This window comes from Amborella trichopoda, chromosome 11 (assembly GCF_054954075.1).
Source record: "Amborella trichopoda isolate Santa Cruz 75 chromosome 11, AtrichopodaSantaCruz75HAP2 v2.0, whole genome shotgun sequence".
NCBI lineage: Eukaryota > Viridiplantae > Streptophyta > Magnoliopsida > Amborellales > Amborellaceae > Amborella > Amborella trichopoda.
Genome location: NC_142346.1, coordinates 44,650,893 through 44,665,850, shown reverse-complemented (window position 1 = coordinate 44,665,850; position 14,958 = coordinate 44,650,893). Strand labels below are relative to the sequence as shown.

Here is a 14,958-nt window from a genome sequence, read left to right as displayed (position 1 = left end):
AGAGAGAGCTTGTATTAAATGGACAGCAGTACCCTTCACCTACACCATCATCTGAGCATTTAATTTGCCTCTAAATTAAATGAGTGACGAATTGTGCTGCAGAATGTATGTGCTTATACAGCACCAACAAAACAGTGTAGCTAAAAGAAAAGCTAGACATGATTAAGAAGTTTCCACGTCAATGACCACTGATTATCACCAGAGAGTTTTGCCTATCTGTTGATTGTCGCCATTCGTCTAATCAATGATACCATTTTTAAATAGAACATCTCCATATGAGACCTTGAATGGAAGATCAACAAAAATATGACTATAAGAATCTTTCTGGTAGCATGTGCCCAGCCCATAATCCGTTTACAGTCCTCCTACAAAACTGTGTTTCTTAGCTACTCCATTAAATAAAAAGAGGACGTAAGCTAAGATGCCATTATACAAATTTAGATCCATTCACAAATATGAGTATTGAGGATGCAACTCGACAATACACAAATACTAGAATGGTATACAACCTACAAGAATGGTAAACAACCTACTCATCTTCAGATGCCAGAAAGAGAAGAAGTAACTATAGAAATAAAGAAGTCATTCAGCTACGTCATGCTCTCTGGGTTTATAGTAAAAGGAAATAGACAGATAATGAACTCCATTTTGAACACTGGCCAAATCAAAGAAAATGCCTCATCAAACATCACCAGGCACCCAAATTTCTTCTTGTCAGTGCCCCTTAAGCTCAGACTCATAGGACCAAGAAAATATTGTGGTGAAAATTTTGTTTCCTGCAAGTCATTTTTTTGCCATTAAGCTTTTCTTAATTCCATTCCCAATGGGAAGTATCCGAAATATGTGATATGATTAAGAAGTCATTAGTCATAATAAAGTTGGTTGAATACAAAATTATGTATGATCAACCTGATGATGAGCAAATGGGTCATCAATACATTGCTTAGAAGTGGCATGAAATCCGTCAGGCCCAGCCCCAGGAGCATCTTTTGAGTCCATAGAGAGCATTTCTTAATTTGTAAACTAGGTGAACTGTTACGTATCTAGGAAGCTGCATATGGGTCTAAATGACATAGCTATATGACCTTCTGAGCCGTGAGGGTTTTGCCTCATCATGAGGTTATGCCTTTAAAATCTATATTATCTTTCATCATGAAATAAAATTTAAGAATTCAAATGCCTCCTTGATACACAATGGTGCTTTTCAAGAAAGGCATAAAGGGAAAAGAAGTCCATGCTAGCTGGAATAAGTTTTGACATCATGGCATTTGTTGTCCGGAAAAGCACCTCAATGGGCTCCATTCACATGGAGAGCTGAGAAACACAAATGGTTTAATGGTTTCAAAGAATTGCAATGACATTGACAACTTCATAAAGCTCAGAGAGATGCCTCATCTGTTACGACAATTCAGAAGCCCTCTAAAGAACTATAGACAAAAACGCAAAAAAAAGTTACAATGGTGAAGATCAACAGATTCAACCACTAGAGGTGAGAAAGTGCTTGCTTGATCTATGAAAATAAAAGAACAACAGAGCATGGACCTACAACAAGACTTGCAGAACACAGAAAAGACCAACTAAAAATATGTATGTTGTAGAATATTTAATCTACAAATAGATCAAGCCAACTTTCTACTTTCTATAAAACATACCTGTGTTTGAAACATCCTTGTTGTGTTAGAGCTCATCAGCTTTGATTCGATTGCCCCTTGCATGCTTTCAACGATATTTTCTTGATTCAAAAGGCTCACCTACATACACAATATTCATGAGGTTCAAGCTTGATATTTTCTTTAGGGTAGGGAACTACAGAGATCCTCAGAAAATGATTACGAATAAAAACTTCATATTTACGAACGGAAAAGAACGTCCTAATAGTGCTTTCTAACCTTACAGTCCTACTCAAGGAATTGAATGTTCTTAGATTATATCCATTTTGCCGGCAACCATCATACCTCCCGTTTGGTAGGATGTACATTCACATCCACGTGCTCAGATGGCAATATGATTGACATATAGATGAACGGTTTTGATGCTTTGGGCAAGGTTGCAGCATAGATGATTTCAATAGCTCGCTTTAAAGCTGTGCATTCAACTAATCTATCTGTGGTGAAAAGAACAATTAGAGGCAACAAATGAAAAGCGAAATAAACACTGAGTATGAATCAAAACATCACAATATATCCTTGCCCCTAGCAGCAGTGATAAGTAGAAAATACATAATATGACAAATGATAGTAGTGATGCTTAATAGAGAGCAAAAACAAGAAAGAAAATGAAGTAAGATTTTTCAATCACAAGAATAACAAAATTTGCAGAAAATACACAATGTCAAATGCTAATATTCAAGAATAAAAAATTTGCAAAAACACTTTTCAAACCCAGTGCATTAATTTTGTTTCTTAAATATGAGAATCCATGAGCAATAAGTAATACTCCATGTAGCACGACAATTCCAATAGAAGTTCCATAAATAAACAATTGAGCACCCTTTTTTCTATGCATACTCAACCATATTATATTATTGCATCAAGTGAGCAACCAGACTTGCAAATATTAACAAGAAATGAAAGATGGGTTCACCAGATGAAATTTTAACAAAGATGTTCCTTGTCAGAAGAAACATCATAAATTCAAAATATAAAAGTACAAATATTGTAGATATAAGATAACTGAGACTATTCTGGTTTGTAAAAACGTGGAAAAAAATGATTACCCATGTTTATATCAGCATGTAAAAATGCAACCAAGCAACAAACAATGATAATTAATAAAAAAAAGTTCCGCAATCTAAGGAAGATAAACCTACAGACAGTTAGAAGCAATTGAAAACCCTAGAATGATCATGAAGTGAAAAGAACCCAAATCATTGTATGTAACAGAAATAAGGCAAGTAGGGTCAATGTATCATAAACAAATTAATTTAAAGAGAAACGGCCATTGAAGCTGATACACAACTCACTTTTGGGGATTCACTCTATAAGTTACCTCACTATAGATTATTATGGTCGACTATCTGATAGAAGAACTAAACCTCCCTTTGGCAAGCAAGACACACAAATAAGGCATCCAGCTACATGATGATGCAGTCCTACCATCTTCCTAGGAACTTGTATCCCCTGCATCACAACCTCCAAATTGTGGAGAAATGCCATGCTCCACCCGACACTACATGACTAAAAACCTGACCATGTTAAGGCAGAGGGCATTATTGTACTAAGAGATTCAGGTTCCCACTCAACCCAATCGCTAGGACCTTGGCAGCTTGCTAGGTTGAGATGGTTCCGAACTAGGGGACTAGCCCTCTAGTTCAGAAACGAGTGGGTCCCTGTAAGAACCCGGCTGCTTCCTGGCCAGACTCGGGCGAGCCCACGGTCATAGCTGAGTCAACAAAGAGTCGTTGGGTTCGGTTGATTCTTCTTTCCTTTTGGTTAGACAAACAACAACTTAGCATTTCTTAGCCAACAAGGGGTATTAAGCCCCGAAATACAACCCCAGGGCTGCATTTGAGCCCTCTATCACAATTCTTTACCCAGATTTTGCGAGAAATCAAACAAATTTTTCAGACTTGGAAGAAAGCTAAATCCACAGAGTTCAAATCAATGTAGAAGATCCAGCTGAGGAGTTGTTGGTGGAAGTGGAGGCACCACTTCTCAATGAGAGGTTGGTAGTAGAGTCAAGGCCCATCCAATACAAAGGTCAAAGTGAAGAGGCACAAGTTAGAGGAGCTGCACAAGATGAGAAGTATTGGGAAGATGGACGAGGAGATGATGATGATAAGACCACTAAACCATAAGATGGTGACAGAGGGAGCACAAGCGGCAAGGTGAGCAGAAGCACAAGGGTTAGACAAGCCTTGGGGTTCTGAGCATTGGAGTCCTTCCAGAATTATTATCGAGATAGTCTGCATGACTGTGACCAAGATGCATATGAACCTTCTAGTCATTCATATTGACAGTAGATGGGGTCCTGCATGTATCTGTGTAACTTGGATTGCTCCTATGAATATCATTAGTGTTATATACTCCAATTTGGACGATTGAATGTGTTCCTGAAACTCTCGTAGTTTAAACCCTCAGTATCTATAAGCTTCCTAAATTTTCCTAGTATGTACGTACAATTTTTCTGTTCTTTTTTTATTTTTCTCAAATTTTACATTTTTCTTAATTTTCCTAGGATTTTTTAGAATTTTTTCAGGCTATTTGTTATCGACCAATCACACTCACCTAGCCAACCAGCACTAATTCCATACACAGCTCCCGGTCTAAAAACACATATTATATTTTACTACTTCAGTTATACCTTAATTCTATTTGTATTAGAACTACTTTTCAAGGATACAGTACGACTATTCTCATTTCTTTTGCTTCGCTAGCCTCAGAAGTGTCTCATTAGTAATGTGATCAGTCTATCCTATTTGAAGCTTTCTATGTTGGTTCAGTAGGGTTGCAGTTTTGCACAAAGGTTGTTTATACAAACAGTAATGAGAGAAGGTCCATGAAGAGAAGACCACTTTGGCGTATTCTCTCTATAACAGCACCAGATTAGGGTGGAGTATATGTTATGAATAGAAGGAGATAGCATCATCAAGAGATGAAGACAATGTCATGCATTCAACCAAGATGTGTCCCAAGTATGCAATGAACAAGACAAATTTGTAACCATTTAGCATCATTGGTCCATACATTATCAATCCTGAGTTAATTAAGCCCATTAAATGAGAGCATAGCTAAAAATGACATGAAATTACATCAATACAGATCCAGGTTCTCATGTAGAATAAAAAGGATAATGCTTGAAAATAAAAACTAGAATAAATGCAAACAAATCAAACTTCAGGAGGTTAAATCCAATCAACACTATTATATTCATATTAGTTAAAGAGTACATATAGTGTACTCCAGCAAGAGTGTACCTCCATGGGAGCACACCACGCACTTACTCCCTCGGGCAAAAGTCCTACGCTTTTTTATCTAAAATATTGATATCCACCATAGAATCACTCAATGAGTATTAAAAAAGGGGAGTTTTTAGTTCCTAAATGCTTAGATTTGACTGTTCAATATTGGATGTTCTCTATTTAATCATAGGACGTGTGTTTTTCCAAGCACACATGGAGTGCTTGCAAATTTTCTTTTTTACTTATATAACATCCCTAAAGTTTGGGGTCTCACAATACTCCTACATAGGGTTTTCACTGGAGGAGTGAATGAACAGTTAACAATATGCTGCCACTAGAGCTCATAATATTTTAGCTTAATCAAATACAAGACTACTAAAGTTGGGACAGTAGAAATTATATCATGTATTGGCATTACGATTCACAACAAAGCTTAATTAATTCCATTCTGCAACCCATATTGACCATAACACAAAGGGCTAGCACACCATGTTGATGGTACTCCATAGGGTCATCCACCAACATTCTAGATGACAAATGGTGGAGATTAAATGCACAAGGGTGAATGTCGTAGTGGACCCCAATACAATTCATACTCCTTGTCCGCCATCAGTAATGGATAGTGCACTCCCTTTGGATTACTGTATGTCGTAGTCCATTATGGTTTACTTTCCCTAGCACAAAAAAATGACGAAAGCAAAAGATAATGACCTTTCGTGTTAACAATAATAGCAAGACTATCAAGACACAACATACCATTTATGTATAGAACCATGGTTGTCTTCTTTGCAATGTAGTTGGCATTGGAGATAAAGCCATTCATATTAAATATAGACCTAGAAGGATCATCATCAGAAGCAGTGATTTCCATTAGATCACGAGCAACTGCAAGTCCATAGACTGATCTGATGGCATCTAGCCTTGAACATGAGCCTGAAGTATGAACATCTGCTCTGTTCATACCATGCTGTCTCAATTACAAGAACTGAGAGTCATTCATGCTTATTTTTTGACTAATGGGAAATACAAAATCCTAAAACAAGATATAACTGTAGCATCAGTGATTGAGGCCAACCTTTCTGCAAGAGAAGCTCACATCCACATTATGAATTGCAAAACGACTAATCAAATCTACTATCTTTGTATAATCATCATTAGAACTCTGCAGAGTTTTCCTTCGAGCAGTCATATTATAGAATAAGTTTTCAACCTGGAAATGAGAAAATTGTGAGCTGCATTGGAATGAAAGAAAAAAGATACAGTCCATGTAAACACCATCCAAGAAATACAGTGGAAGGGCCACAAATGGATTGAATATAAGAAATATTTACTGGTACGAGGCAGAGCAGTAGAAACAAAATTCATGTGTATCGTAAAAGACTATCCAAAAACATAGTGGAATTCATCACTACCATTATCTGTGTTCCTTTCACTGCTGCACATGGCCGAGGTTCATGTTCCATCACTCCATCTCGATATGATACCCTGAATAAAAGACGAATTAAGAAAATATCAATCCCAACGAGGATCACAAACACTATCATCTAACCAACAGACACATATTCATGAAAGAAAGAAATTGCACCTGTACCCATGCATCTGGCCTTCAGTAATTGTGGTTACAGTAACATGGCCAACAAAGGTCATGCTGGCCAATGCCTCTCCTCTGAAACCCATAGATTTTATACTTTGGAGATCTTCATAAGCCGATAGTTTTGATGTGGTATGCCGTTCACAAAGTATTGGCAGATCTTCAAACTGTAATAGTAACATAGAGTATATAAGAAAAGCCAAATTTCATTGCCGTTTGGTGAGAGTTACAAAAGTTACAATTATGATGTTTAGAGGAAGTTATATCAAGGAAAGAAAGATAAACATAATAATTAAAAGGTTAAATTACAAGACACATGTACCTTGAAAAAGGGAAAACGAAAATCATATAAATGAAAAAACACAACACCAACCAAGTAAGGGAAACAGTGAGCAGACATATCAACTTTTTAATCATTATGGGTGGTAACAAAGCTTCCTGAAAACTAAAAAAGTGAATAACTGGAAGGGGCACTCAAAAATAAAGATGTCACACAAAAACTACAATGACACCGCCTCCTAAAGATCCCAAACCTTTGGTTAGAAAGGGATCCAGTAACTGGATGTAATCCTCAGCATCATAACCAGTGAATTGTGATCCTTTAGATCCCTAAAAAGATATATCTTCTTTGCCATGTTTCAAGGTAATTATAGAAAAGTGTACCTGCCTACTTCTAGCAAACTCTATGGAGACCTCCTACTTTTATATGTTCCTCACCACTAAAGAACTGGCGAACTTGGTTTCTAATATTTTACAAACTTATACTTCAAGGAAAGAACAGAAAGGTAGGATTCAAAATGAATACATACAAAGGAACTTAGAGGTGGCTCCAATAGGCAATAAGATAAAGAAACGTAGACTTAGGTGGGCTGGTCATATGGAGCGTAGACCTAATACAACACCGGTTATAACAGGCGAATTGGTTTAGAGTCGAAGACTCTAAAAGAGAAAAAGATGGAAGTAGTGAGAAGAGATATGGTGACTTATGGTCTTACTAAAGACATGACCCTTGATATAGCAAAATGGAGGAACAAGATTCATGTAGCCGACCCCAAATAGTTGGGATGATGATGATAATGATGCTTCAAGGAAAACCAAAAATGCAAAAAATAATGGAATAGTTTCAGCAATTTCTGGCATGTTAGAGCGCATTTCCAGCACAAAGGGGTCTTTCAAAATCTGGTTGAAGTGAAATTGCAGCACAAAAATGGTCATTTGGAACAAGTCATGCACAAATTCCTTATATTTACTCATAAACTCCATTATAATCAAGAGATTTTGCTATCCCACTATTTTCCAGAAACTTTTGCAAATCATTATTCCTTCAGAATGACTTTTCAGGAATATCTTTAGTGCTACAGTTCATCATTAGGAAGCTTGCAAGCCTGCGAGCGACACAAAATTGTTTCAATCTTCATAGCCTTTGGGTCCATATCTCATCAGAATCGCACATATACCATTGTTCAAAAAAGTGAACCGCCCAACGCCTAGGCGGTCCAGAAGGCCTAGGCACATCGCCCAGGCCTAGGCGGTCCAGAAGGCCTAGGCACATCGCCCAGGCCTAGGCGGTTCAGAAGGACTAGACGGCCAAACTGGACGGCAGTCCTTGGACAGCCACCTAGGGGCGGAAATTTTTTTTTTGTCGTTGTATTGATTTTTTTTAAACATAAAAGGGTTTTAAGGATGGGTTTTAGGTTCATTTGAAACCTAAACCCACAATAACCCATTTTAGAGAAAAATAAACCTCAAGAAATCTAAATTTTGTGACTTTCATTGAATCGAAGTGTTTCTCAAAGTTATGGAAAACGGATCCAAGTACCACCCAGGTAGATTTGAATTAGTTTTGGAGTTTTATAATCCTATTAGAGGGTTTTTTTTATTATTTGAATACCAGAAAGTTTGACCAATCAAAGTAAGTGTAAAACTTTATTTTTTAGATTTTGTGTTTTTTTTTTAAATGTCCTCTTCAGGATCTAGTCGAAGTGGAGATCCGTGTTGAAAATATGGATATAACCCGAATCCAAATGAAAAAAGTGAAAAAGATACAAAAGGAGGCATAAACCAGTTTAAAAAACATTTTGCCGGTATTAAGAGGGATGTTGCCCCTAGTAAAAATGTTCCTGAAGCTATCAAAGAGTAGATTAAGCAATATATGAGTTCTGTAAAACAAAAACAAGAACAAAATCCTTGTCATTTGAATAGATCTATTTCTACTACTTCTAAAATAAGTGATCCGGGTTGGAAGTAGGGTTATAACACAAAACCAAACGATAAAAATTATATAAGGTGTAATTTTGGTGAAAAAGATACCAATGGGGGTATTTATTGATTCAAGAAACGCCTTGCTGGTATTAAAGGAAATGTTGCTTCGTGTAAAAAGGTTCCTGAAGTTATTCGGGATGAGATTAGACAACTTCTGAATTTAAAAGAACCAGAAAATGATGAAAATGAGCCTTATTCTATGGAAATATCTTTTTCAGGTTCTTCTATAAGTGGTGATCCGGGTTGGAAGTATGGTTATAACCCGAATCCGAATGACAAAAATCATATTAAATGTAATTATTGTGGAAAAGATACTAATGGGAGCATTTACCGGCTTAAAAAACACCTTATCAGTATTAAGGGGGATGTTGCCCAGTGCAAAAATGTTTCTGAGACTACCAGAGAGGAAATTATACAATATTTGAGTTTAGAGAAGCACAAAATGATAGAAAAGTGTAGAGCGGCCAAGACTCCTAGGGCCTCATCTGCACATACTAGCAAGATGGAGGTAGAAGAAGAGGAGGGAGAGGCAGATTCAGAAAAAAACAAAGGAGGACAAACGTTATATTGAAGAGAGAGATGACTCTGATGATGATGGCCTCGAATCTGATACATATGATGGGCCTACCCTATTCCTTCTCATGATAATGACTGAAGACTCTTGGTGTTGACTGTTGACTGTTGTGTTGAATGTTGACAATTGTATCCTAGACTGTATATTTTCTGAATTTCTGTATATTGTTTTTGCTTATTTTTTGTTTCTACTTTCCAGTCTCTAGTTTCTAACTCTACTGTCTAATTTTTGTGTGCACAGTCTACAGTGTATCAAACTATCTGTGTATGCTTGTATGGTTTTACTGTTTTAGCATTGTATGAAAATATGGATTATGGTCTTATGGATTATCAAAATTCTCTTCTCGACTTTTTTCTTTTTTTAACTAGGATTATGGTCTTATGAATTATCAAAATTCTTATGGATTATGATCTTATGGATTATCAAAATTCTTATGAATTAATCATTATCAGTCATCAATTTTATTTTTTTTTCAACTAAGCCGCCCAGGTTCTGGGAGCTCGCCTAGGCGGCCGCCTAGGCGCTAGGCAGCCTGGACCCCCATGGCCGCATGGGTGCCGCCTAGCGCTTTTTAAAACACTGACATATACTATCCCAGAAAATTCCACATAGATAAATCCTTTTGTGGAAATATTCCAAAAAAATATAAATCCTTTTTTCAAATTAAATAGGAGGAGGGTGAACCAAGCATGAATGAAGATTTTTATTCAAACGCTGAGCCAATTATGAGAAAGCTCAATTTCCCCAATCCTCATAATTTTTCTCAATGAGATTGAACAATTTCAGGATAAATTCACAATGTTTTCCAGGAAATCGGGTAAAAGTTAATGCACTTGGGACAATCCTTCCAAAATTTATTCGAATTTTCAGCAAATAATGAGATGATTAAGAATTTTTTAGGTCTATTCTAAGCCCAAGCCCCAAGGATACCATACAAAAACCCAATTGCTATTTCTCCTTTATGGAAATCATTAGAAAAAGTAATTGCTTTATTCACAAGGGAAATTATCAAAGAATTTCATGATAAATTCACAATGTTTTCCAGGAAATCGTGCAAAAGTTAATGCTCTTGGGACAATCCTTCCAAAATTTATTCAAATTTCCAGCAAATAATGAGTGATTAAGAATTTTTTAGGTCTATTCTAAACCTAATCCCCAAGGATACCATACAAAAACCCAATTGCTATTTCTTCTTTATGGTAATCATTAGAAAAAGTAATTGCTTTATTCACAAGGGAAATCATCCAACATATCCCTTTTTCTTGGGTTTTTAGAAAAAAAAAACCCTGATCTTTCAAAACCTCACTCATACCCCTTTTCTTCAATGTTTGGGATTTTGTGACTAAAATACCCTTCATGGTTCTGAGTGAACCATGATTCTTAAGTGAAGATGGACAACTTAGAAAGCATCACGATACTAACAATAACTGTGATTCCTCTTAGGGGATCTTCATGGTTCTAAGTGAACCATTTAAGGCACCACAGTTCTAGCTCAACTGTGATGCCTCTTATGTGGGGGCATTTTCATATCATCAAGATCTTAACAGTTCTAAGAGAACCGTGGTTCACATAGAGAGCACAACGGTACTAGCACAACCATGATGCTTGTCATGCTTCACGGTTCTAACTCAACCGCGATTCTTAAGTGCAAGCATCATGGTACTGGCACAACCGTGATAATCTAGCACGGCCCAAGCACTACCGTGATGGTTTCAGTTCATTTGGTACATCATAGACCTAATATTGCCATGAATGGTATTTTTGTCACAAAATTGCAAACAGTAATGAAAATGAGTATGAATGAGGTTTTACAAAAAATTTGGGTTTTTTTCCAATAACCTAAAAAGTATATTTTTGATAATTTCCTATTCACAAATATTTAAAGTATTTTCTTGCTGCAGAAACCTCAACTTTAACCATCAAAACCACCAAATTTCACATGTCTTCCCAAGAACTCCACAAATCTTATTGCCTACAGTTATAATTCAGCAAAGCCTATATTTTTAGCCTGTATTAAAGAACGATTAAGTGTTGAAATACTACATTGCAAGATTTCACAAATATTTACAGTTTCTCTGAGGCTGAGCTTCTGACAATTATGATCAGAACCATATCAAATCTCACAGTTTTCCAGCAAAATCACAAAAAGTAACCTTCTTAGTTAAATTTTCAGATTAATAGTAAATCACTAAAACCAGATGCCACTTTACAACAACATTTACATGTTTTGCTAAATTTCAATAAACTTAACGGTAGAGTATCATGAGAAACAAAACAGATTCTTGCAGTTCCAAGCAAGCTTCCCAAATAGCAACACTGTTTCGTTAATTGTCAGCAATCTTTACAGTGCATAATAAATGTCAAAACTTACAAGCCAAATACCTCCTGACCAAAATTATCAAGCATTTACAATTTCGATCAGTTATTATAAGTTTCCTCGTTTTATCAACAAAGCCATGGCAATTTTCTCAATTTGCCTGTAAGACTCCACAAACACGGACACTACAAGGTTACATTTTCAGCAGTATTTGTATTTGCATGGTAAAAGTTAAAAGAAGAAGACAACGACCAATGCCAAATTTACAAAATACTTGCCATTCAATTGCATTTTTGTTATTTTCTACACATTATCAATAGAATCACAACAGAATCCCACAGTTTTCCGGTAAGATATCCATTTCTCCGTTATATTTAAACCACACACAAAAATCTCAGCACGGTTTCAGTGATTTAGGGTTTACTCTAATTCCATGCAGAATCACACAGTTTTCCACTAATATATCCAATTCTCCGTGATATTTAAACCACAAGACTCGAAAATCTCAGCACAGTTTCAGGTATTTAGGGCTTACTCTAATTCCATGGCCGTTATCGGAGACCTGGATAAGCTTGAGGCCTCCATCCTTTACTACGACACTGATCGAAGTGGAACCAGCATCGAGACTATTCTCCACAAGCTCTTTTACAGAAGAAGTAGGCCTCTGGATTACTTCACCGGCCGCTATTCTATTCACAACAGAGGGCTCGAGGCGATGGATTTTTGGGGGTTCCATTGCCATTGCAGGGGGCTTCTCTGATGAGAGAGAAAGGTCCTCCGCTTCCATTCCCATTGTTAGGGTTTCTCCGGCTTCCATTTCCATTGTTCGAGAGAGAGAGACAACACTTGGACGCTCGGTTGTTTTCAGAGGTACAGAGAGCGAAGCTCAAACTCGAAAATGCATAGTGATGAGATATTTGCAAAAGTAAAGACGAGTGCGAAATTTTTTAGAGAGAGAGATGCGCGGGAAGAGAGAGAAAGATTGAGAGAGTGAGATGAGCGGGAAGACAGAGAGAGAGAGATACGGGGAAGAGAGAGAAAGATTGAGAGAGAGATGAGAGGGAAGACAGAGAGAGAGAAAGATTGAGAGGGAGATGAGCCGGAAGACAGATGCGCGGGAACGATCCGTGCATCCCAACAAAAGTTTCCTCGCACTGTTTGTCCATAATGTAATACTCAGCCATTCGATTTTGAATCGAATGGAACAAAGTGTTTGTGCACTTCTTGTGCAAAAGACATTGATCCCACGGCATATAATCCCAATATGGTGTCCAGAAGTTAAAGCATCTATTTTAAAGATGGATGGAAATAGGTGATATATTTAAAAATAAGTGTAACAAACGGTTTAAATATTTTTTTAATATATTATTTTTTTAGTTTTTTTAAAAAATAAATTCCATATTCATGATCTCCATGTTAAATATTATATATTCTCTAAAAATTTGGCTCAAATTATATCTAAAAAATTTATTTATTGTCAAGCCTGTATTTTTATAATATGCGGGCTAGCCGCATAGAAATTGTGTCCTTATTTTGAAAGGAGTTTATATGCATGCTTGCATATAAACTCTAGCCAAAAAATTACGCTAGTATATAGACTGCCCTAAGTCAAAGTTCAGAATTGAGAGCACAAGCACTACCCTCTTTGTTTTGCTGATAAATTTTTCTTGTTTGTATTTACTCTGCTTTATGCTCTCATGGAAAAAAATTGGTGAATACTTAATGTTAAAATATCCACTTTTACAAATGTAACCTTTAGGTACCCACCATCATAAAAACACCCCGTCCATGATTAAAACTTCTCTTGACAGAACTATCGAAGTATAAATTGATTTTCACTTTGTCATCGACCATTATTGGTGTGTACAAACCCAATCGATTTTGAGATATCCAATTTCCCCAATGGAAGCATATGTGAAATGAAAATATTTGAGATCAATAACTTATTAGTTGATAACAATGCAGGTATAAATGTTTGTGGAAATCTATACATTATAATGAGGAAGCATTATGAGGGACATTAAAATTCCAATACAGATACCATAATACTAATACAGAGCTAACACTTATTTGTGCAATATTTTATACCAAAACAATCCAATTGCCCCATCAACTACTATTAAAAGAAATACACAATATTTCTTGCAAAATGTTGTCATTGTACATGAATAGGAATATATATAAGAGCTTCAAGTTTTGAGAACATACCTGTAAAATAGTGTTGGTGTGTATATTTCACAATTAGGAGTTGGAAAATAAATCTCAGAAAACCTGTAAAGAGATTAAGAGATGAAAGGAGATGATAGCAATAGATGATAGATTAGAGAGAGAAAAAAAAGGCTACGGTAGAGAGAGGTGGGGTTACTGCTGTTGGAGAGAGAGATAGAGTGAGGGATGGGATGGGAAGGTAGAGATAGAGTGAAGGATGGGAAGGTTTGGGAAGGAGAAAAGGGCAGGAAGGAGGAAAGGGGCGGGGAGGGATTGTATGGTTTAGAAATCATCACGGTTCAGAACCATGATGCTTAAACTATCATGGCCTTTTTATAATCTCAATTATGAAATAGTACACCATAGCTGTAATAGTATCATGATGGTTGGTGGAATTAAATACTAGCAAAGCCATCACGAGACAGAACTATGATGGTAACCTAGCATCATTGTTCTTGTAGAACCGTGATGACTAAAACCCAACACCAAGACCCTCTATGGCCATCACACATGTGGGTTAACCATGATAAACATCATGGGTCTAAGACTGCCATTGAGGCAAGAGTGGATGGCTAGAGAGAGAGAGAGAGAGAGCGTTGCCAATGCTAATGACTGAACAACAATGTCAACCTTATCTGTATAACTAATGTTGGGTTCATGTGGCCTTTAAAGGCCTCATGAGTGCTTGTAAAATGAAATGATAAAGTGGAACATGAACTCAGTAGGAATGTGGTCCCTCGTGAGCCATACTAAGCAAATGACGTTTGCAAATATGGGACTGTGCTAGAAAAACCCATGTTACTTGGACATAAAGAACAAACCGATAAGAATTCTAATGGGTTAGCCCTTTATGAGGTCGGAGAATATACCCGGATGAGTGAGCCGAGCGACTGTGTGACCCTTGTGTGTGATGATATTCTATAGAGACAGGGGCCAAAACCTCATTCATGTACCATCACACGTCATGCATATCGATAGATCATTCGGGAAAGCCAGAAATCCACCTTTTAGGGTGAAGCGTATGCATGTGCGAGAGATACCCCTATGCGCATAGAACTGTGGTCGCATAATGTATTGGTGATCTTGACTTGTCTCTAGGGGAGGAC

At 36.8% G+C, this 14,958-nt stretch overlaps 1 protein-coding gene across 4 annotated transcripts in view; it reads right to left on the bottom strand.

Annotated features, from left to right (window-relative positions):
• Positions 1–12,454, bottom strand: part of MLH1 (MUTL-homolog 1) — a 35,119-nt gene extending 22,665 nt beyond the window's left edge. For 3 of the 4 annotated variants that reach the window (XR_016043640.1, XM_011630340.3, XM_088850851.1), the window contains exons 1-7: positions 12,180–12,454; positions 6,486–6,658; positions 6,313–6,385; positions 5,976–6,110; positions 5,657–5,867; positions 1,956–2,104; positions 1,653–1,751 (exon numbers count right to left, since the gene is read on the bottom strand). Coding sequence is in view for 3 of the 4 variants with exons in the window: in XM_011630340.3 (XP_011628642.2) it covers positions 1,653–1,751; positions 1,956–2,104; positions 5,657–5,867; positions 5,976–6,110; positions 6,313–6,385; positions 6,486–6,658; positions 12,180–12,437 (1,098 nt within the window). In the remaining variant the exon portion in view is untranslated. Of the gene's footprint in view, positions 1–1,652; positions 1,752–1,889; positions 2,105–5,656; positions 5,868–5,975; positions 6,111–6,312; positions 6,386–6,485; positions 6,659–12,179 lie in introns of all 4 variants that reach the window. The other variant, XM_088850852.1, reaches the window with a different exon arrangement.
• Between the last annotated feature and the right edge of the window lie 2,504 nt (positions 12,455–14,958).